General features: G+C 39.7%; 1 protein-coding gene across 3 annotated transcripts in view; it reads left to right on the top strand.

Annotated features, from left to right (window-relative positions):
- ak9 (adenylate kinase 9) overlaps nt 1–23,390 on the top strand; it is a 274,249-nt gene that overhangs the window by 232,574 nt on the left and 18,285 nt on the right. For all 3 annotated transcript variants that reach the window (XM_087983041.1, XM_087983046.1, XM_087983034.1), the window contains 5 exons: nt 4,816–5,029; nt 10,820–11,021; nt 12,413–12,559; nt 16,850–17,067; nt 23,131–23,327. In XM_087983041.1, coding sequence (XP_087839167.1) covers nt 4,816–5,029; nt 10,820–11,021; nt 12,413–12,559; nt 16,850–17,067; nt 23,131–23,327 — 978 coding nt within the window. The remainder of the gene's footprint in view (nt 1–4,815; nt 5,030–10,819; nt 11,022–12,412; nt 12,560–16,849; nt 17,068–23,130; nt 23,328–23,390) is intronic.

The raw sequence follows: 23,390 nt of genomic DNA, 5'->3' as shown, positions 1-23,390 counted from the left end.
TTAACATATGAAAATTTGTTTAAAAAAAGATAAAATGGAATAAACCAGACAATTTATATACAACAAAAACTTCAAGTTTTGAGACAAATAGTAACATATATTCCATTAACACCAAAAGCGCTCTGTTATAGGTCCCAAAAACATACCTTGAACATTATTCATACCGATGAAAATTGCCTTTCTAACACCTCTATAGGCTTAATTTAACTGTGACTTCCACTTCCAGTCTGGAAAATCTGATAAACGTTTTTTTGGACCTTTCATACATCTGATCTTAAATATTGTCAGCTTCAAGTAACCTCTTCAGGGTTTTATCCAAACACTCCAGGTCTGAAACAATTGCTAATTTTTTTACTCTAAGGCAATCTGTTTTATCCTTTTCTCAGGAGGGACTACCTTACGCACCCATCTTCATCAAAGATTTCTGCAGAATTGCCCAAACTGAAATTAAAGCTAAATCTTTTATTTTCTAGTTTTGGGTATTTCCTCTAAATGTGAAAAAAATGTCCCGAAACTTGCATCAGAAAACTTAAGATACTCATTCATAACCTAATGTAACAAAAACCAATCAGTCCTGGGAGAGGCTACCTTTCTCACACTATTTAAAATGGAATCGCCACAGTTACAAAATACTTATAAATTAATTATTAAACTTTTCAGACTCACAGAAAAACCCATATGTCATTGATTCAAATATCCTAAATTAAAAACAAACTATATTAAAACATATGTAAATCACACACTCGACATCACAATGCGCCTCAATCATCTGGAGCAAATAGCATCAAGGATGGTAGAATCTAGGCCTCCTGTACCTCCTCTATATCTTCAGGAGATCTTCAGCTGGGACTTCTTCATGTGAAGGCTGTTTGACCACCACTCGCACTGGGGCTGTTCTTGGACTTGCTGGCACATATCCTCCTCAATCTTTCAGTGCCTTTAATGCACTGCATCCACAGTGATGATGACCCTGCTGTGCTGGTCACAGTTCTAATAAACCTGTTTGGGAAATTCAGAAACAGAATAGGTCAGTAATATAAGCAGTCAGTATTTGCAGCAGACACTGAGAAGGCTGAAGCATTTGCAACAATCTTCAGCCGCAAGTGCTGAGTGGATGATCTATCTTGGCCTTCTGCAGAGATCCCTAGCATCACAGGTGCCAATTCGAGTCAATCTATATGACATCACAAAACAGCTAAAGTCTCTGGATACTGCAGGCCTTGGGCCCTAACAACATTCTGGTAATAGTACTGAAGACTTGTCCAGAACTTGTCGCACCGCTCACCAAACTGTTTGAGCTGTGTTATAGCACAGTCATCTACACAACATTCCTATTGGCATGTGGATAAGTGCTCAGGTTTATTCTGTGCATAATAAACAGGACAAATCCAGTCTGACCAACTACTGCCCTTCAGTCTACTTTTGATTATCAGTAAAGTGATTAATGGTGTCATCAAATGCTTAATAATAACTTGATCATTGACCCCCAGGTTGGAGTCTGCTAGGGTCAATCAGCCCCTGACTTCATTACAGCATTGGTTTAAAAATGGACAGAAACGAATTCCAGAGGTGAGGTGAGAGTGACTGCCCTTAACACTAAGGCAACATTTGACCAAGTGTGGCATTAAGGTGCTCTAGCAAACTGAAGTCAATCAAGATCAGGGGAAATACAACACTAGTAGAGAAATATTTAGCACAAAGTTTATGGTTGTTGGTTATCAGCCATCTTAGTCCCAAGTCACCGAGTAGTTCCTCAAGAAACTGTCCAGCAATCTTCAGCTGTTTCATAAATGGCCTTCCACTCACCGTAAGGTCAGAAGTCGGAGTATTTGTTGATGTTTACACAAAGTTTAGCACCATTCATGGCTCCTCAGATACTGAAGCAATCCATGTCCAAATGCAGCAAGACCAGGACAACACCCTGGCTAGGACTGAAAAGTGGCAAGTAATATTTGCACCATACAAATGCCAGGCAATGATCATCAACAAGAGAGAATCTAACCATCACCCTTGATATTCAATGGCCTTACCATCAATGAGACTCCACTGTCAACATACTGGAGTTGCTGTTGACAAGAAACTGAATTGAACTAGCCATACAAATACAGTGGTTACAAACGCAGGTCAGAAGCTAGGAACCTTACAGTGAGTAGCTTACCTCCTGACTCCCCAAAGTCTGTTTACAATCTACAAGATACAAGTCAGGTATTTTATTGCCTTGATGAGTGGAGCTCAAATAACAGTTAAGAAGCTTGAAATCATCCAGGACAATACAACCTACTTGATTGGCACCACATTCACAAACATTCATTCCCTTCACCATCAACAGGTAGTAGCAGCAGTGTGTACTGTCTATAAAATGCATTGGCAGAACGTCACCAAGGCTCCTTAGGTAGCACCTTCCAAACCCACAAGTACTTCCATCTTGAAAGACAAGGGCAATACATATATGGGAACAAGACCAACTGAAAGTTCCCCTCCAAGCTACTCATCATCCTGACTTGAAAATATATCACTGAGCCTTCAGTGTTGCTGGGGTCAAAGTTGTGGAAGTCTCTTCCAAATGGCATTGTTGGTCTACATACTGTACATGGACAGCAGTAGTTCAGCATGACAGCTCACCCTCACCATCTCGAGAAAATAGAGATGGACAATAAATGCTGGCCTGGCCAGTAAGACCCACATGCCATAGATGAATGAAAGAAACACAAATTACAGTTCAACTTTGTCCTCCATACAATGGGATATGGAAACATGGAGGGCCATGGATTGCCTGAACATGGCCCTTGACATAGTATCTTATCCCAATATATGACCTACAAGCTATGGTGTACAAACATAGTAGGAGATTTTAAGTACAGAAGAATTACTGAAACCTTGTCCCTCCCCTCCACTTCACCAAGCACATAACCCAAGAAAGGCAGCATTAAAGAGTATGCCACAAATAATTGGACTTAAAAGTGAGCGGCAATCAGTTCCGTGCCCTCATGTAGCCTACTGAGACTTTGAATTGTTATGAATTGTGTCCTGCAGTTGAAATCCTGTGATTGCTTCTGCTTCACAGAGATGACTGTGACCAGTTTGTAATGTTCAATGACATGGTCAAGCTTGCTTGTAACAAGGATTTTTAACCCACAGAGTTGGATACTGCATGTGTTTCACATATACTTACCATGGTTTCAGATGTCTTGAACCTGAGTAAGGCATTGAAAGGTCTCAGATTTCACTCAAGTAGAGACCACAGCTGAAATGAAAGAAAAATCTTACTTCATCCAGTGGAGTCCACCCAGGCTGACCACAGGCAACTCCCATTTCCACTATGCATTTGCAGTTTGGTTGCACTTCACATAATGAGTTGCAAATTCAGCTTGGTAATCTAGGGCCCCCTCAAACTTCATATTCCTTTCTTTGCATTTCCTATAAACTCCAACTGTATCCCCCCATTGAGGACACAGTGGTGGTGACTGTCAATGCAGTAACCCATGTTGCCCAATCTACTACCATCTCTCAGCCTTGTATGTTCAGTTGTCTCTCTTCACAATATTGCCACTTCTGTGTACCAGCATGCTGCCTCCAAACCTCATAACAACTTGTTCAACTTCCCTATCACAATGGGGACCCCTGATAAACCGCACCCCACCCCCAACTTTCAGTGAGCAGATTCCCCTGGCCTGTTTGTGGCTGACTTGGAAAGACCCCTCACTGATAACTGTGTAACTCCCCAAATAACTAATATCAGGACTGATTGTACAGGACCTGCAGGACTGGCTGCTCACTGGACTGTAGTGATAAGGACTCCCTGAACATCCCAAATGGCAATAAGCTGCTGACGCATGCTGAAGGTGTGACTTGACATAGGATAGTGCTACACAACAACATGTCTACCCCCTTGACTGATCACTGATGACAACTATGATAAGCTACCTGACGTTATGCTAAGTGGAAAGACAAGTCAGAAGTACTGGAAGCTCTTAAATGGCAAAGCAGAAATGGTGTGAGAATCCATGTACAAGCAAAGTCAGTGAGCACTAAGAGAGCAAATGAACAGTTCTGAGATGTGTGCTTGACCCTGTGCATGAAGTGGCATGGTACGAGATCCTAAGTGAATTATTGACATGGTGAACTATATTCTAAATATGTTGGAGATGTGCCGAGATGATATGTTGAGGATGGTGGATGGAGGATGCCAACCTCTATGGACAAGCTGTATAGGCATTCAGTCCCTCTGAAGCCTACTCTGCAATGTTGAGGACTGCTGATGAAGGTTGAGGCTGGGAGAAGTAAGTGGTGAGCTAGAACTGCCAGATACTCACTCTGACTTTCATTGTGGGAATTGTTGCCTTATAATTTCTCTCTACCATATGGCAGAATAGGAGATTGCATGTAAAATGATATGAGATTTGATATTAATCAGATGTAAATGTACAACAATAGGCCCGTCAGGGCAAAATTCTCATCTTCTTCAACTCCTGAGATATTTTTCCCTCAATATCTACTTTCCCAAGTTGCCATTTCTGATATCAGTCAGCGTTTAGGGTGATTCAGTCTGTACTTTATTCTTATTTGATTCACCACAAAATCAATGGATTTACTAAAAGAATTTGCATATTTTGTGTTGCTTGACTACAGTTTATTTATCAAACTACAAAGGTGACCACTGAAGAAACATGCCAACAAAATTTGCCAGGCATGCAAAATACGTGACTCAAGAATGCCTGTGGCTGACATTTTTCAAATGAAGCAACTTTTGATAAAAGTGCTATTAATGGGGAATGAATTTATTTTTAAATAAACAATTTATTTTTTTTTTGTTAGTTAAGCAAAGGAACTTCAATTCAACCTATCCTTGATATGTACCAAAATGTCTTCCCTGTTATCCACCGCAAGTACGTGTATTACTTTGTTACCAAGGAGAACAGAAACAAATTCATGGCAAATCCTTTCAAGTATATTTCCCAGACTAAACCTAGGCCTGTTATACCAATCAAGATTGCCATTTTAGGACCACCAAAATCTGGGAAAAGTACAGGTAGGTAAAGATTTCAGAACTGTGATTTTTATTTTATGTATCTTTAAATAAATCATCTATCCATTGACCTAACTGTATATATCATACCAGATTATGCAATCTGCTGCAAATGAATGTATTTTACACTCAACAACAGCTTACATTAATATAGTCTCTGTAATGTAATGAAATATTTGAAAGCACTTCAGAGGAGCATTATGAAACAAAGTGTGATACTGACCAACATAAGAAGAATGCTTACATGTTATGCATACAAATTTTGAAGCAAAGTGGCGCTCATAGCAGAGGACAAGCAGTGCTGACTTTCAGAGCTGTTATCCACAGGATATATAAAGCAGGAAATATAATTTAGATTTGAACAGAATTCAAACTCAAGTTGGTAAATACACATAGGACTGGCTTGATGGTAGGAGACAGAGGGTAGTAATAGAATGTTGCTTTTCAGACTGGAGGCCTGTGACCATTGGTGTGCCACTAGGATTGGTGCTGGGTCCACTGCTTTTCTTCGTTTATATATATGATTTGGATGTGAATGTAGGAGGCATGGTCAGTAAGTTTGCAGATGACTTATTTTAATGGTGATGTAGTGGACAGTGATGAAGATCAGTTCAGAGTACAACAGGACCTTGATCAGATGGGCCAATGGGCCAAGGACTGGCAGGTGGAGTTTAATTTTGATAAACTTGTGGTGTTGAATTTTGGTAAGGCAAACCAAGGCAGGACTACACAATTTATGACATGGCCATAGGGATTGTTGCCAAACAAAGACGTGCAGATGCATAGTTCCTTGAAAATGGAGTCTCTGGTTAGACAGGGTGGTGAAGAAGGCATTTAGCTTGCCTTCATTGGTTAGAATATTGAGTATAAGAGTTGGGACGTCATGCTGCAGCTGTATAGGACATTGGTGAAGCTGCTATTAGAATTGAGTGTACAATTTTGGTTGTCCTTCTATCGGAAGGATGTCATTAAACCTGACAGGGTGCAGAAAAGATTTGCAAAGAAGTTGGTGGGGTTGGAGAGTTTAAGCTATAGGGAGAGTCTGAATAGTCTGGGATGTTTTTCCCTTGAGCGTCAAAGGTTGAGGGGGTGACATTATAGAGGTATATAAAATCATGAGGGGCATGGGTAGGGTAAATAGCCAAGGTCTTTTTCCAAAGGTTGGGGAGTCCAAATCTGCAGGAATAGTTTTAAGGTGAGAGAGTAAAGTTGGAAAAGGACCTGAGGGATAACTTTTTCGTGCAGAGGATGGTGCTTGTATGGAAAGAGCTGCCAGGAGTGGTAGTGCAGGTGAGTACAATTATAACATTTAAAAGGCATTTGGATGGGTATATGAATAGGATGGGTTTAGAGGGATTTGGGAGTAGAGTGGTGCTGGAAAAGCACAGCAGTTCAGGCAGCATCCAAGGCAAAAGCCCTTCATCAGGAATACAGGCAGAGTGCCTGAAGGGTAGAGAGATAAATGAGAGGAGGGTGGGGGTGGGGAGAAAGTAGCATAGAGTACAATAGGTGAATGGAGGTGGGGATGAAGATGATAGGTCAGGGAGGAGGGTGGGGGAAGGTAGCAAAGAGTACAATGGGTGGATGGGAGTGGGAAGAAGGTGATAGGTCAGAGAGGAGGGTGGAGTGGATAGTTGGAAAAGAAGATAGGCCGGTAGGACAGGTCATGGGGACAGTGCTGAACTGGAAGTTTGGAACTGGGGTGAGGTGGGGGAAGGGGAAATGAGGAAACTGGTGAAGTCCACATTGATGCCCTGGGGTTGAAGTGTTCTGAGGCGGAAGATGAGGTGTTCTTCATCCAGGCGTCGGGTGGTGAGGAAGCGGCGGTGAAGGAGGCCCAGGACCTCAGCTGAGTGGAAGGGGGAGTTGAAATGTTGGGCTACAGGGCAATGTGGTTGATTGGTGCAGGTGTCCCGGAGATGTTCCCAAAAACGCTCTGCTAGGAGGCGTCCAGTCTCCCCGATGTAGAGGAGCAACGGATCGGGAGCAACGGATACAATAAATGATATTGATGGATGTGCAGGTAAAACTTTGATGGATGTGGAAGGCTCCTTTAGGGCCTTTGATGGAGTTGAGGGAGGAGGTGTGGGCGGAGGTTTTGCAATTCCTGTGGTAGCAGGGGAAGGTGCCAGGATGGGAGGGTGGGTTGTTGGGAGGCATGGACCTGACCAGGTAGTCACGGAGGGAACAGTCTTTGTGGAAGGCGGAAAGGGGTGGGGAGGGAAATATATCCCTGGTGGTGGGGTCCATTTAGAGGTGGCGGAAATGTGGTTGGATGATTTGGTTTATGCAAAGGTTGGTAGGGTGGAAGGTGAGCACCAGGGGGGTTCTGTCCTTGTTACGGTTGGAGGGGTGGGGTCTGAGGGCAGAGGTGCGGGATGTAGACGAGATGCGTTGGAGGGCATTTTTAACCACATGGGAAGGGAAATTGCGGTCTCTAAAGAAGGAGGCCATCTGGTGTGTTCTGTGGTGGAACTGGTCCTCCTGGGAGCAGATATGGTGGAGTCGGAGGAATTGGGAATATGGGATGGCATTTTTGCAGGAGGTAGGGTGGGAAGAGGTGTAATCCAGGTAGCTGTGGGAGTTGGTGGGTTTGTAAAAAATGTCGGTGTCAAGTCGGTCGTCACTAATGGAGATGAAGAGGTCAAGGAAGGGAAGGGAGGTGTCAGAGATGGTCAGGGTAAATTTAAGGGCAGGGTGGAATGTGTTGGTGAATTGAGCCAAGCGCTGGCAAATGGGACTAGATTAATTTAGGATATCTGGTTGGCATGGACAAGTTGGACTGAAGGATCTGTTTCCATGTTCTATCACTCCATGACTATGATTGAGAGAATGAAATAATTGACAGACAAAATTATTTTTCAGAATATACAGATAAATATATTTTCTATCTATCATTTATGGTGTTAAAAGCACATCTAATTTTGACTACAATAGCTCTAACTCTCTCATCCAGTTTGGAACTGCTGAACGTAAATTCCTAAATTTATGCTCTTGCAGTTATCTCAGTTTTTTTTTAAACTGGTGCAATGTGAACACAGGATATCTCTGACGTCCGCTTCTGGACTTCCAGGTTTATCTGTGTTTGTATGAATGCTGTAAATTACTGTCAGCTTAATCCAATAAGAATACTGAATGCTGATAGCATCATCATTTTTATTCCAGAAAAATCCAAATCAGAATTACTCAAACTTTGTTGTGGTGATATTAATGGTTACATTTGTATGTGGAATCAGTGAGAAGGTACCTCATTTATGAAGGGCAAGATCGATGTAACATACATTTTTGACACTCACTTAACCATGCTGCTCAAAAAAAACTTTGTTTTAAAATCAATCTGTTCAGAGATTTTATGACATACATCTCGAACAGGAGGGACTTGAACCATGGCTTCTGGCTCAGAGAACCATGGCTTACTGCACCACAAGAACGCTGTTCTACTCTTAGAAAATGGATGGGTGCCCAAGATTCCTAAATCAGGCAATCATCCTCTTGGTCTCTTCAAGAAGGGTTGAAATGGCTGAATTGTTTTATGGAAGCTTGGAATTTCAAGACCCACTGTTCAAAGGGGAAAAATGGCCAACTAATTGAGTTTTGTTTATGTTTAGTGTTGTTCGGCTTTCTAAAAACATAATTGGGCTTTTAACAATCTGGAGTTTAAGACCATAAGACCATAAGACATAGGAGTGGAAGTAAGGCCATTCGGCCCATCGAGTCCACTCCGCCATTCAATCATGGCTGATGGGCATTTCGACTCCACTTACCCGCATTCTCCCCGTAGCCCTTAATTCCTTGTGACATCAAGAATTTATCAATTTCTGCCTTGAAGACATTTAGCGTCCCAGTCTCCACTGCACTCTGTGGCAATGAATTCCACAGGCCCACCACTTTCTGGCTGAAGAAATGTCTCCGCATTTCTGTTCTGAATTTACCCCCTCTAATTCTAAGGCTGTGTCCACGGGTCCAAGTCTCCTCGCCTTACGGAAACAATTTCCTAGTGTCCACCCTCTCCAAGCCATGTATTATCTTGTAAGTTTCTATTAGATCTCCCCTTAATCTTCTAAACTCCAATGAATACAACTGCAAGTTTTAAACACAAATCAAGTAATACAACATTTTCAGCCTCAAAATCATCAAATTCACAGGTGGAGCCTGTGTTGTTTGGGCTATATAGAAAGGGCTTCAATGTTCTATCAGAACAAGCTAAAACAGTAGATTAGATTAGATTAGATTAGATAGATTAGATTACTTACAGTTTCCACACTGTAAGTAATCTAACCTATCTAATCTAATCTAATCTAATCTAATCTAAACAAGCTAAGACAGTACTGTCATATGTGGGTATAAGGTGGTGAACTTACAGTATCTGAACAGAACACAGATGTGTTAACAGTACAATAATGGATAGATGGACCCACAGAGTTCTATTCAGATTTAACCTTAAAAAAATGGCCAGCATTAAACCATGAATTGCTGGAGGGATTGTCGACTTTAAAAGTTGGAATTAAATGGTTAGGTCAACAATCATCAGAAAAATTCAACATTTTGCTCCAATCATTTTTTCACTCAGAGAAAGGTGAATCTTTGGAATTATATGCACCAGGATGGTCAATTATGCTCAAGGCTGAGATTGATAGGTTTCTACATATTAAGTACATCAAGGGTCGTGAAGATGGTGCAGAAAAATTGTGTTAGTATAGAAGATCAGTTGTAATTAAATTGGATAAGGCAAGTGGTGAGTCTGCAGAGGAATATGGATAGGTGAAGCGAATGAACAAAACTTAGCGGATGGAATATAATGTGGGCAAATGTAAGGTTATGCATTTTGGCAGAAAGAAATTGAATATTATTTAAATGGAATTCTGCAGAAAGATACAGAACAGAGAGATTTGGGAATTCTTGTATATATATCATAAAAAGCTAGCATTCACGTTCAGCAGGTCATCAGGAAGGCAAATGTAATGTTAGCCTTTATTTCAAAGGGAATGGAGAATTAAAGTAGGTAGGCTTTGCCAAAATTATATAAGACAGTAGTCAGACCATGGCTGGAATACTATGAACAGTTTTGGACCCATTATCTAAGGAAAGATATTCTGAAATTGGAGGCAATCCAGAAAATGTTCACTAAACTGGCACTTGAAATGGAGTTACTGTATTATGAGGAGAGGTTGAGTAGGTTGGGTCTGTACTCATTGGAATATAGAGGATTATTGAAACAAAAAAGAATCTTGGGGAATTTGACAGGATTGTTGCCCCATGTGGGACAATCTAGGACTGGGGCATAATCTCAAGAATAAATTTAAGACAGAAATTAGGAGAAATTTCTTCTCCTACAGGGTAGTGAATTAGTGGAATTCTTTACTACAGAGGGCTGTTGAGACTGGGTCACTAACTATATTCATGATTGCTACTGACAGATTTTTAATCAGTAAGGGAAGAAAGGGTTATAGGTATGGAGGGTTAGCAGAACAGCCATGATCTCGTTGAATGGCAGAGAAGAGTCAATGTGCCTACTTCTATTCCTTTGTCTTTTGGAATAGTAATGCAAGTTCAAAGGGCTGAATAACCCCGTCCTATTTCTGATTCTTAATTTCTTATCAATTATGTCAATAGATACACAGGTTCGTGTAAATTTACCTTTAATAGCAATACTTCAGGAAAAATCATGAGTATTCCTTTGTTGTAATAACTATTGCTCCAAGGTGGTTACTGGCTTGTTTTGATTCTTCAGGAGATTTGTTTACTTAGCCTATTCCACATATTTACAGGATACACCTATTGTTTGTGTTACAGTGGCTAGGAGATTTGTCAGTGAGTTTGGAGTTCTACGCATTTCAGCAGGAGAAGCTGTTCGCACCATTCTGGCCACTCAGAAGAAAACTGAGCTGGCTATTCACATCTTGAAACATCTGCAAAAAGGATTGGTAGTACCAGATGAATTTGTTATAAAATGTATTGAACTCAAACTAATGGATGTCATATGCAACACAAGAGGGTATGTTACAATTATTTTTAAATTCTATTCATCTATCTGAGAAAACCTTTCTTCTCCTGTCACACTTTTGTATTAACATTTGTATTAAATGTTAAAAGTCCCATGTCAGCTTGCTCTGTTATACTGTAATTACTCAAGATAGGGCTATCCAAATTTTTCTTCTAAGGCTGAGAAATTTGTTTCTCAGATGTGACAGTTCTAAAATGACAAGTAGGAAATGTACAATACTTCTAAGTAAAGATAAACAAGAGGTTTCTTTTACGTCTGGGTAGGGATAAACAAATAATTTATGCACAGCACCTTTCACAGCCACTGCATCTCTCAAAGCATCGAGTCATAGAGATGTACAGTATAAAAACAGACCCTTCAATCCAACTTGGCAATGCCGACCAGATGTCCTACATAAATCTAATCCCATTTGCCAGCATTTAGCTCATATCCCTCTAAACTCTTCCTATTCATATACCCATCCAGAGACCTTTTAAATGTTGTAATTGTACCAGCCTCCACCATTTCCACTGGCAGTTATTCCATACACATACCACCTTCTGTATGAGAATGTTGGCCCTTAGGTTTCTTTTCCCTCTCACCTTAAACCTATGCCCCATAATTTTGGACTCCCCACCCTGGGGAGAAGACCTTGCCTATTTAACCAATCCATGCCCCTCATGATTTTATGAACCTCTATTAAGATCACTCCTCAGATGAAATGTTTGAAGTATGGTCACTTACAATGGAGGAAAGGCTTCAGACAAATTGCACACATAATGCTTCTATAAATGACAGTGTGATAATGACCAGATAATTTGTTTCTGTGACAACAATTGAGGGCGAAATATTGGCCAGGACACGAGGGGCAAATGCCACTGCTTTCATGCCATGGGATCTTTTACAACTACAGGGCTGTGCTTTAACATCTCTCCTAAAAGAAGACATCTCTAACAGTCTAATAGTCTTCTAGTATTGCATTAATATGTTAGCCTAGATTGTTAAAATTTAAGTCTTGGAGAAGGACTTAACCTCCAAAGGGACAACCATATTATCACCTGAGCTAAGGCTGGTACAAGCAATTCAAGCTGACAAAAAGGACAAAGCAACTAGTGCTATCACAGTCAACACTAGTTGACAAAACTAGATCCTGATGGCCATTTCTAGTCATGACTACTGGTTCCAAGATCTCCTAACCCAGACCTGACCAAAGTCTTGATCTGAGATTTTTGCCACTATCAGCACAACATCACCCCTCTATTCCAAACCCATGCCACTGATATCCCTTCTAAGTTACTTTATGTTTCACCTAGAATATAAGTAGCATATTATCAACTTAGATAACACTTTCTGGTTAATTTCAAACTTTTAATCAATTATCTTTATAAATTTTAATTTTACAGATTTGTCCTAGATGGCTATCCAGTGACCAAACAGCAAATAAATCTCATGAACAATTGTAAAATAATACCTGTTAAAATTATAGAACTGCAAGCAGATATAAAAGAGATTTTGAAAAGAGGTCTCATTGACAGCAAGTCACCAGACAGGTAACAAGCCATACATGCTTTTGACACACAAATTACCTGTGACTACTCCTATGAAATGTCACCATAAATATTAAGTTGGGATAGAGTATTTGAAATGTAGGGAATAGGAATTGGAATAAGCCAATCAGGAGCTTGACCTTGCTCCATAATTCAAATAGATCGTGGCTAATCTTCTATGTCAACACTATTTTTCTGCATTATCTTCAAATGACAAGAGATGGAATACACGGAAGGTCCAAAGATCATGAAGCAGAAGTTTGTAGTTCTGTTGGCATCAGGTCATTGCTAACCTGAAGGGAAATTAAGGTTAAACAAGAAAGACCCATGTGTGCATTAAGCCTGTGATTCACACCTGGTTGAGGAATCAATTCTCATCCATCCTACAAGGCCTACTTCTCCCAAAGACATCTTTTCCTTAAGAGAGAGCCTATTTGATTACCCAGCTGCTGTGCTCAATGCCCTCTTTCTTAGTCACCACTTCTGCTGGAGCTCCTGGCACAAATACTTCAGTTATCCTTCCTCAACATTTCCATCTGTATCTGGACTTCCTGTTACACAGAAATCCCTTAATATCTTTAATAGCTATAAATCTACTAATCTCTACCTTGGAAATACTCAATTATTAAGCTTTCACAGCCCCTTGGACGAAAATTTTGAAGATTTGTCACCCTCTGATGACAAGGTTCCTCCTCATTTCAACTTCAAATGTCATAAATAGCTGATATTCTCCCAGTTCTAGATGTCCCAACCAGAGGAAACCTTCCTCCATCTCCACTGTCATGTCCTGTAAGAATTGTATATGCTTCACTGAGATCACTCTTGTGGTAAACCCATGCATTGTCATTTCCTAAGTGTTCTGAACTAAATCCCTTCTTCAGGAGAACTGTTCCAACATCTGACTCCTGCCAGGTCTTGTGCAAACCAAAGCTCAAAAGCCTTCCTATATGTTAGTTTTTATTAAGCAAAACGTCAGTTCTTGACTCCTCCAAATGAGATGCAAGCCAATGCCTTTCAATATTTGTCCTACTCTACAAACAGACTCTCATCTCCACCCCAAGAGGGCCCCAGTTACCTGTTCTAGGACACATATTGGTTTGAAATCAAGGCTCCAAGAAGACTGAGAAGTTAATTATTAAACCACCTCATACACATAAACCAAAACAAGCATGCCATTCATTCAAAATCCAAACTCTATAAAATAAATGTTTTAATATATAGTAATCACACACCTTACATCACAATAATCCTATTATTATTTCTAAATGTCCAGTTATCACATCATTTTAAGTAGATTCTAGCGTTTTCCATACCACTGATATCATGTTATCAGATCTGAAATTCCCCATTTTCCCTAAATAATGAGATTACATTTGCTAACTTACAATCTATAGGAATTGTTCCACAATCTGTATAATTTTGGATGATGACCACAATGCACCTATTGTCTCAACTGCCAACTCTTTACATATTCTTGTTTGTAGACATCAGGTTAAGAAGATTTATCATCTTTCAGTTCCATGTATTTCTTCAGTGTTACTTTTTTTAATGAATAATAATTTATTTTAGTTCCTCTTTCTTACGAGTTCTTTGTGTTTCCAGTGTTTATGGGAAGTTTTACATACCTCCCTCTGCAATGGTAGACAAAGTAATTGCTTAGTATGTCTGCCATTTCCTTATTCCCCATTATAAATTTACATCTTTCTGCCTGCAGTGAGTCTGTATTTGTCTGGGTTAATTTTTTTCCCTTCTAACATACCTACAAAGGCCTTTACAGTGCACTTTGATGGGTTTTTTTTTGGTTTGAGTTTATATTTTATTTCCTCTTTCCAAATCAGTTTATTAAATTTGCTGCAAACTAATATTCATTGTTTAAATGCTAGTTTTTGCCCATCTGCCATGATAGCTTTTAATGTTGCTTCCCAAACTATTGCGGCCAATTTTCACCCATCCCTTCCTACTTTCCTTTGTTTTGATTTAAATCCTAATTTTAGATTGAACTATGTCACTTTCAAACATAATGTGAATTTCTATTATATTATGGTCACTCTTCCCTGGAGGATCCTTTACAACAAGATTCATAATCAATGCATTTCTAATGCACAAAAATAAATCTAAAAGATGCTTCTTCAACATATTGTTCTCAAAAACCATTTTGTGTCTATCATCCTCCACAGCATTTATGCTTTTTGCATTTACCCAATCAATATGTAGACTAAAGTCCCACATAATTCCTATTTTACCCTTGTTAGTTGATTTATAGAGTGCCTTATATTGTCATCTCTGTAAGGTGGTGTATAAACAGTTTTTACCAATGTTATCTACCTGTTGTTCCTTAGCTCTATTGAAACTGATTTTGCAACTTGATCTTTCAATTGAAGATCCTCAGTCATTCTTTTCTCTTTGCTGTTATTGTTTCACTGTAACTTTTACTAATAATGTTGAAACTGAGTTACAAAGTTTTGTAAACCTGCAGCCATGTTTTTGTAATAGCTTCTGGATCATATTCATTTTTATCCAATTGTGCTATCAATTCATCTACCTTGTTGTGAATGCTTTGTGCATTCAGATAGAATTATTTTAGTTCTACATTTTTTTATTATTTATGCAACCTCATAGCCCTATCTATTGGTGCATTCTTAAGTTTGTACATCAGTCCCTTTCTGCTATGCTTAGGTTATCAATTCCTTTTTTGCTACCACGCTCTCTTGCTTGTCCTGTCTCTTTAATAACATCTTCCCACAGTTGATCTCTCAGCTCTATTATTTATTTCAAAACCCTCTTTACCCTAGTTTTATAAATTGACAAGACCCCAGTCCTAGTATGTTTCAGGTACACCTCCCAGCTTCCCATTTCTGTTGCCAATGTTCCATGAAACAGTTTTTCAGCTTACGTTTAACTCTCTAATATTATTTACTCTTCTTCAATTTTTTTTCACAACTCAGGCAATAATCCAGAAATTATTACCTTAGAGTTTCAGCTTTCTAAATTTAGTTCCTAGCTGCTTGTACTGTCTATTCAGAATCTTATTTTGAGTTCTATCTATATTATTGGTACATATGTGAATCTTGACATTAGATCCTCCCCATTACACTGTAAGTTTCTCTCCAGCCCAGAACAGATGTGCTAAACCCTGATACTGGACAAGCAACATAGCCTTCTGATATCTTGCTTTTGGCTTCTCAGAACTGTGTCCTGACTGTAGTATCACTACATTCCTATTCAGTCTCCCCTGAAGTCTGTATAGCTTTCTATACCTTGCTGCCATGGTCAATTCACTTATTCACCTACAGGGCCCATTTCTATCTCTACGGGCTGTAGAAATCTTGAACCTGTTGGACAATTGCAAGGTCTCAGGACCCTCCACTTTCTTGATCCCATACCACTCTCATTATCTTGTCCCTAACCTTGCACCAAACCAAATGACACAATCTTAAGCAGTGTGACTGCCTTCCAGGAGTATCTACATAACTGTCCTCCTTATGATGTGTCACAGAGTCTTCAGTATAGTCTCCAGCACAATAACTCTGGACAGATGTTTGTTCAACTGCAGCAATTTGCTGCAAGACATTTACCTTGGATCACATGAGCCCCTTTGTTCTGGAGCTGCTACACATCATCCTCATGCTGTCTTATTATTCTTATATTCTAGATTGAAATTCACTAGTGAAAGTACTTATCTTAGGCAAATAATGTTCAGAGCTTTATGACATGAAATATTGAATTACATCCACAACCTTGCTTGTTTTTCCCGCTAAATTTTAATCTATGCCATATTTACAATTTACTGGTTTATTTAATTTTCTGTGGAATATCTAGAAAAAGGTTCTGCCTCCATTAGGGAAAAAGGTACTGGAGATATCTGAGTACAAGACAAGAAATTAACACAGAGGGTTCTTTATGGGTCATTTGTTTGATCAGAGTATCAAATTCACTGTTGCACTAAAACACCAGAATGTAAATGTCATTACTGTAGAAATGTTTGCAATCAATTCACAGAATTTCACAATACGACTCCATTTTTACAACTTTACTTGGGACAGATACCAAGGGGGTCTGGACCATCAACGCATGCAATGTGCTATGAAAGACAAGATATAGTAAGGCAGATTTTGGAATGCTATTCACCACAGTACAGCCTCATTTTCTGTTGAAGTATTCCAAGTATATCTACTATTTGAAAAGTAGATTTAGATATAGCCAATTTTCAATAACTTCTATTTATATGATACTTTATTATTGTTTTACTTCATATGCATTGAGAGTTACATTCCTTTTCCTCTTACTTGATAGGACCTATCCACTCCATGACAGTTCTCAAATTCTGACTGTTCGAAACTCATCATATACTCATGAGATTAGTGCTATCTGGAAATATTATCAAGTGGAGCATCAAAACTGGCACATCATTTATGCACTGCATAGCAAATGGTGGGTGTGGGAAAAAGTGCTAGAAATTGTTAAAAGCAGTGTGAAACAGATTGAACTATATCTAGAAAGAATACAAGAAGGTAGGTTTGAACTTTAAAAAGAATTTAAGTAATAATTTAAATATTCAAGTATTACAACAGTCATTTCATTGTATATAATTTAAGTACTGCTGAAAAAAGACATATTTTGATAAAGATTTTCATCTTGTACCAACAGGATAATTTGCAAAAAATATCAAAGTATACAGTAAACAATTGTTATAAGTATGAGTGGAATGTGCTGCTTGGTGACATGTGGACTCTGAATTGTAGAGGCATTACCATGGAGAGCACATCAGTAAATGATGACTGGCAGTAAACAGCCATGCTTTATTTAAATATTTAATCAAGCATGCTGATTCTGATTGATCAAGGCATTGCCCTGAGAAATGGACTAAATAATCTTAAACATTCAAAGAATTACACTGATAATGAGTTTATAACTTAATTGGACTTACAGTGTGGTATATTTATGTGTACTGGAACATGTATATATTAATACACAGAGCAGACAGAAACAATTCATACACACAGCACCTCAACAGAATAGGCAACAGCCATTCTCTGGAGAGTAAGTTGGCAAAGAAATCTGACAAATGTGGTAAGCTGTGGGAAAATGTGAAATTGTCATTTTCAACAGGAAGAATTAAAAAGAAGCATATAATTGAAATGGTTAGAAATTGCAAAGATTAAAGATGCAGAGTGAACTGAATGTTTTCGTGCATAAATCAATCACAAGATTAATATGCAGCTATAGCAAGCAATTAAGAATGCTTATAGAATATGATTGTTTATTGTTAGGGAAATTAAATACAAAACTGAGGAAGTAATGCTTCAGAAATGCAGGGTAAATGTGAGACCATATCTGGAGTACTGTTTACAGTATTAGTCTGCATTTAAGGAAGGTTGTAAATTAACTGGAAAGAGTTCATAGTAGGTTTACTAGATTAATACCTGAAGTGGGGAGATTGTCTTATAAGGAAACGTTGAACTGGCCAGGCTTGTATCTGAATCATAGAATCCCTACAAGTGTGGAAGGAGGCCATTCAGCCCATTGAGTTCACATTGATCCTGTGAAGAACATCCCACCCAGATCTATGCCCCTAATCGATCCCTGTAACCTGCACTTCCCATTGTTAATCCACCTAGCCAGGACATCCCTGGACACGATGGGCAATTTAACATGGCCAAACCACCTAACCTACGCATGTAGGAGGAAACCAAAGCACCTGGAGGAAACCCATGCAGACATGAGAATGTGCAATCTCTACACAGACAGTCACCCGAGGCTGGAATTAAACATGGGTCCCTGGCACTTTGAGGCAACAGTGCTAACCACTGAGCCACCGTGCCACCCTCTATTGTGTCATGATGGAGTTAGAAACATGGTGATTTTAATGAAACATGTAAAATCCTGAGGAGTCTTGACAGGATGAATTTAGAAAGGATGTTTCTTCTAGTGAAAGGATGCAGAACTGGCAGCTATTATCTAAAAACGAGCTGTTGGCTAGTTAAGATAAAGATCGGGATAAATTTTTTTCTCACAATAAGTATTTGGAACTCCCTTCCTGAAAGGGTGGTGGAAGAGTATTTCAATCAATTCTGGTCACCACTTTATAAGAAGGATGTCGAGGCTTTGGAGAGGATGCAGCAAATGTTTACAAGGATTCTGTCTGAATTAGAGGGTTAGGAGAGGCTAGAAAAATTCAGATTGTTTTCTGGAGTGGCAGAGGCTGAGGGGAGACTTGATGGAAGTCTATAAAATTATAAGATGCATCGATGGGGGTTGATGGTCAGAATCTTTTTCCCAGAGTTGAAATACCTAATGCTAGGGGGAACGCATTTAAGGTGAAGGGAAAGTTTTTTTTATGCAGAGTCATAGTAGTCTGGAATGCACTGCCAGGAGTCATGGTGGAGGCAGATACAATAGGGGCATTTGATGGACTTTTCAATAAGCACATGAATATGCATTAAATGGGGGAGATATGGACAAAGGGCATGCAGAAGGAACTAATTTAGAAAGTAGTGAATCAAGGGAAATATATGATATAATGTACTTTTCTACATTCAGATTTTAGCAACACTGGCATACCAAAGATGTGTTGTAAGTCTTGAAGATACTGGTAAATAGTGGTATGGATGCCCAGCATTTCATGACCCAGTGGCCAGCTCACCATTCAGAAGGCTTTGGTGATAGCTAGAGAAGTTTTATCACTTACATTCAGGTTAAATCTGTTAAGACTGTCCAGAGAAACACGTTCTTCTTACACACTACACCTCCTCTGGCCTTCATGCCTTGATATTGTTTCCATTCTAACTCATATTGCTACTCACTCACTACAAATTCATCTGGAGTTCAAAATCAGATCAGGTGTACATGGGCACAAGAAGAGCAAAATAACATATCCATGATTCACCATCAGTCAGTAGATTTCATGCTTAGAATCCATAGACTGTGGAAGCAGGCCATGCAGCCCAACGGGTCCACACTAGCTTTCTGAAGGTTATCCCAACCAGACCCACCACACTACCCTACTCTTGTATTTCCCATGGCTATCCAATCTAGCCTGCACATCCCTGGACTCTATGAGCAATTTAGCATGACCAATCCACCTAACCTGCACACCTTTGGACTATGGGAGGAAACTGGAGCACCCCCAAGCAATCACAGGAAGAATGTGCAAACTCCAAACTTCAGTTGCCCGAGGGCGGAATCAAGCCTGGATCCCTGGTGCTGTGAGGCAGCAGTGCTAACCACGGAGCTATCATGCTTAATGGTACAATTCTCAAAATCTGTACTTCTCAGAAAATTGTGATTTTAACATTGAGTATCGAAATAAATTAGGAATTAAACATTGCATTGGAATGATCATCTATTTTTAACAACACACAAACTCGAAACAAACTGTTAATTTTTGGTTGAAAATTGGGAAAAGAAAGAAAACGCTAAAGGGAGTCAACTTTGGAGCTATCCTCAATTCTGTTGTTAAGAATTTAAAATCCGTTTCCTTGGAATCCCACTTGAGTTCTTTTAGCTTCTCACCATGGTTTGATTCCTATAAACAACACCATACGTGATCTCTCGCTGTTTATTTTTAATTTTAAGGTAAGCTTCTCTTAATTTTTTTTATTCATTGCCCAACTTACACTAAATTGAATCAATTTTGCTTCATTATACTTCATTACACTTGTTTGTGTCACTCTAAAACTCCATCTTTCTTCTAATCTAAACTCAAAAATACCATACATGCTGGTAAACTGAATTAAAAAGTGAAAATACTGGAAATACTCAGCAGCATTTGTGAAGAGAGAAAACAGGATTACATTTCAGGCTGTGACCTTTCATCTGAACTTAACCTACATTGTTCATCAATTTTTCCCAGGACTTTTCCATTTACTGTATAGTTGGCTCTGGAATTGCATCTTCCAAAATGCATCACCTTGCATTTGGAGTCATAGAGATGTACAGCATAGAAACAGACCTTTCAATCCAACTTGTCCATGTCAACCAGATGTCCCAACCCAATCTAGTCCCACCTGCCAGCACCAGGCCCATATCCCTCCAACCCCTTCCTATTCACACACCCATCAACATGCCTTTTCAATGTTGCAATTGTACCAGCCTCCACCACTTCCTCTGGCAGCACATTCCATACCCGTACCACCTTCTGTGTGAAAAAGTTGCCTCTTAAGTTTCTTTTATATCTTTGCCCTCTCACCCTAAACCTATGCCCTCTAGTTCTGGACTTCCCAACCCCAGGGAAAAGACTTTGTCCATTTATCCTATCCATGCCCCTCATAGTTTTATAAACCTCTATAAGGTAACCCCTCAGCCTCCGACGCTCCAGGGAAAACAGCCCCTATAGCTCAAATCCTCCAACCTTGGCAACATCCTTGTAAATCTTTTCTGAACCCTTTCAAGTTTCACAACATCTTTCCGATAGGAAGGAGACCAGAATTGCACGCAATATTCCAACAGTGGCCTAACCAATGTCCTGTACAGCCGCAACATGACCTCCCAACTCCTGTACTCAATACTCTGACCATAAAGGAAAGCATACCAAACGCCTTCTTCACTATCCTATCTATCTGCAACTACAACTCCATCTGCCATTTCACTGCCCAACTTTCCAAATTATCCATATTCTGCTGTATTCTCTGGCAGTCTCCTTCACTATCTACTACTACACCAATCTTAATGTCATCTACAAACTTGCTAATGAGGCAACATACACCTTCCTCCAAATCATTTATGTATATCACAAACAACAGTGGTCCCAGCACAAATCCCTGTGGGACACCACTGGTCACAGGTCTCCATTTTGAGACCCCTCCACAACCACTCTCTGTCTCCTGTTGCCCAACCAGTTCTCTATCCATCTAGCTAGAACACGCTGGACCCCATGCGACTTCATCTTCTTCATCAGCCTACCCTGGGGAACATTATCAAATAGGAGAAAGTGAGGTCTGCAGATGCTGGAGATCAGAGATGGAAATGTGTTGCTGGCAAAGCGCAGCAGGTCAGGCAGCATCTAGGGAACAGGAGAATCGACGTTTCGGGCATTAGCCTGTTCCTGAAGAAGGGCTAATGCCCGAAACGTCGATTCTCCTGTTCCCTAGATGCTGCCTGACCTGCTGTGCTTTTCCAGCAACACATTTCCAACATTATCAAATACCTTACTAAAGTCCATGTATATGACATCTCCATCCCTTCCCTCATCAATCAACTTTGTCACTTCTTCAAAGAATTCTGAAGGTTGTAAGACATGACTTTCCCTGTACAAAACCATGCTGCCTATCACTGATAAACACATTTTCTTCCAAATGGGTATATATCCTATTCCTTAGTAACTTCTCCAGTAGCTTCCCTACCACTGACATTAGACTCACAGGTTTGTAACTACCTGGATTATCCCTGCTACCCTTCTTAAACAAGGGGACAACACTAGTAAATCTCCAGTCCTCTGGGACCTCCCCCGTTTTCAAGGAGGCTGCAAAGATGTCTATTGAAGCCCCAGTTATTTCCTCTCTTGCTTTCCTTAGTAACCCGGAATAGACCCATCCAGTTCTGGGGACTTGTCCACCTTAATGCCTTTTAGAATACACAACACTTCCTCCCTCCTTTTGCCGACTTGACTTAGAGTAATCAAAGATCTACCCCTAACCTCAACATCCACATGTCCCTCTCCTCAGTGAATACCAACTCAAAGTACTATTAAGAATCTCACCCATTTTCTCTGACTCCACGCATATCTTTCCACTTTTGTCCTTCTTTGGCTGAGGTATCGAGTACAAGAGTTGGCAGGTCATGTTAAAATTGTATAAGACTTTGGTTTGACCATATTTGGAATACTGCATACATTTCTGCTCGCCACATTACCAAATGCACGTGGATGCTTTGGAGACGGTGCAGAGGAGGTTCACCAGGATGTTGCTTGGTATGGAGGGTGCTAGCTATGAGGAGCGGTTGAATAGGTTAGGATTGATTTCATTGGAAAGAAGGCAGTTGAGGGGATCCTGATTGAGGTCTACAAAATCATGAGAGGTGTACTCAGGGTAGATAGCAAGAAACTTTTCCTCCAGAGTGGAGGACTCAATTACTAGGGGTCACAAGTTCAAAGTGAGAGGGAAAAAGTTAAGGGGAGATATACATGGAAAGCTGTTTATGCAGAGGGTGATGGTTGCCTGGAATGCATTGCCAGCGGACATGGTAGGGGCAGGAACGGTAGCATCATTTAAGATGTATCTAGACAAATACATGATTGGGCAGGGAGCGAAGGGATACAGACTCTTAGAAAATAGACGGAAGATTTAAATAGAGGATCCAGATCAGTACAGATTTGGAGGGCCAAAGGGCCTGTTCCTGCGCTGTAACATTCTTTGTTCTTTATTCCCGAAGTAATTAATCAATTGTCTTTTCAGTATCAATAACCAGTAGTACTAAGATAAAACATAGATGTGTATTATATAATTACTAGATTCTAATATTTAAAATGCAACCTTTTGATGATATTTTGTATAAATGCTTTTTTTGTGACTATGTTATTTGAGAAAGAATGTTCCATCTTGAAAAATATACATATATGTGTACTCTCTCACATACAGGTAAAGCTGCCTGTATTATTGGTCTGTGTATCACTCCCAAGGAACTAAAGTCTCGATTTGGAGCGTTTCAGCAATATTGCCCTGTTAGCCTTCAGTTGCATGGAGAACTCGTAGACTGTTCTATTGATCCGTCATTAGAATTTGCAGCAGAATTCCGAGGATATTACTATAAAATGGCATCAAAGGAGGCTCTAGATGTAAGTATACTTACAGTCAGATAATAATGAAAATTAGCGCTGAAAATGTGTTGCTGGAAAAGC

Source organism: Chiloscyllium plagiosum, unplaced genomic scaffold, assembly GCF_037043375.1.
Source record: "Chiloscyllium plagiosum isolate Xiang-an unplaced genomic scaffold, Cpla_swu_hap1 HiC_scaffold_3, whole genome shotgun sequence".
NCBI lineage: Eukaryota > Metazoa > Chordata > Chondrichthyes > Orectolobiformes > Hemiscylliidae > Chiloscyllium > Chiloscyllium plagiosum.
This window is presented reverse-complemented; position numbering and strand designations above follow the sequence as displayed.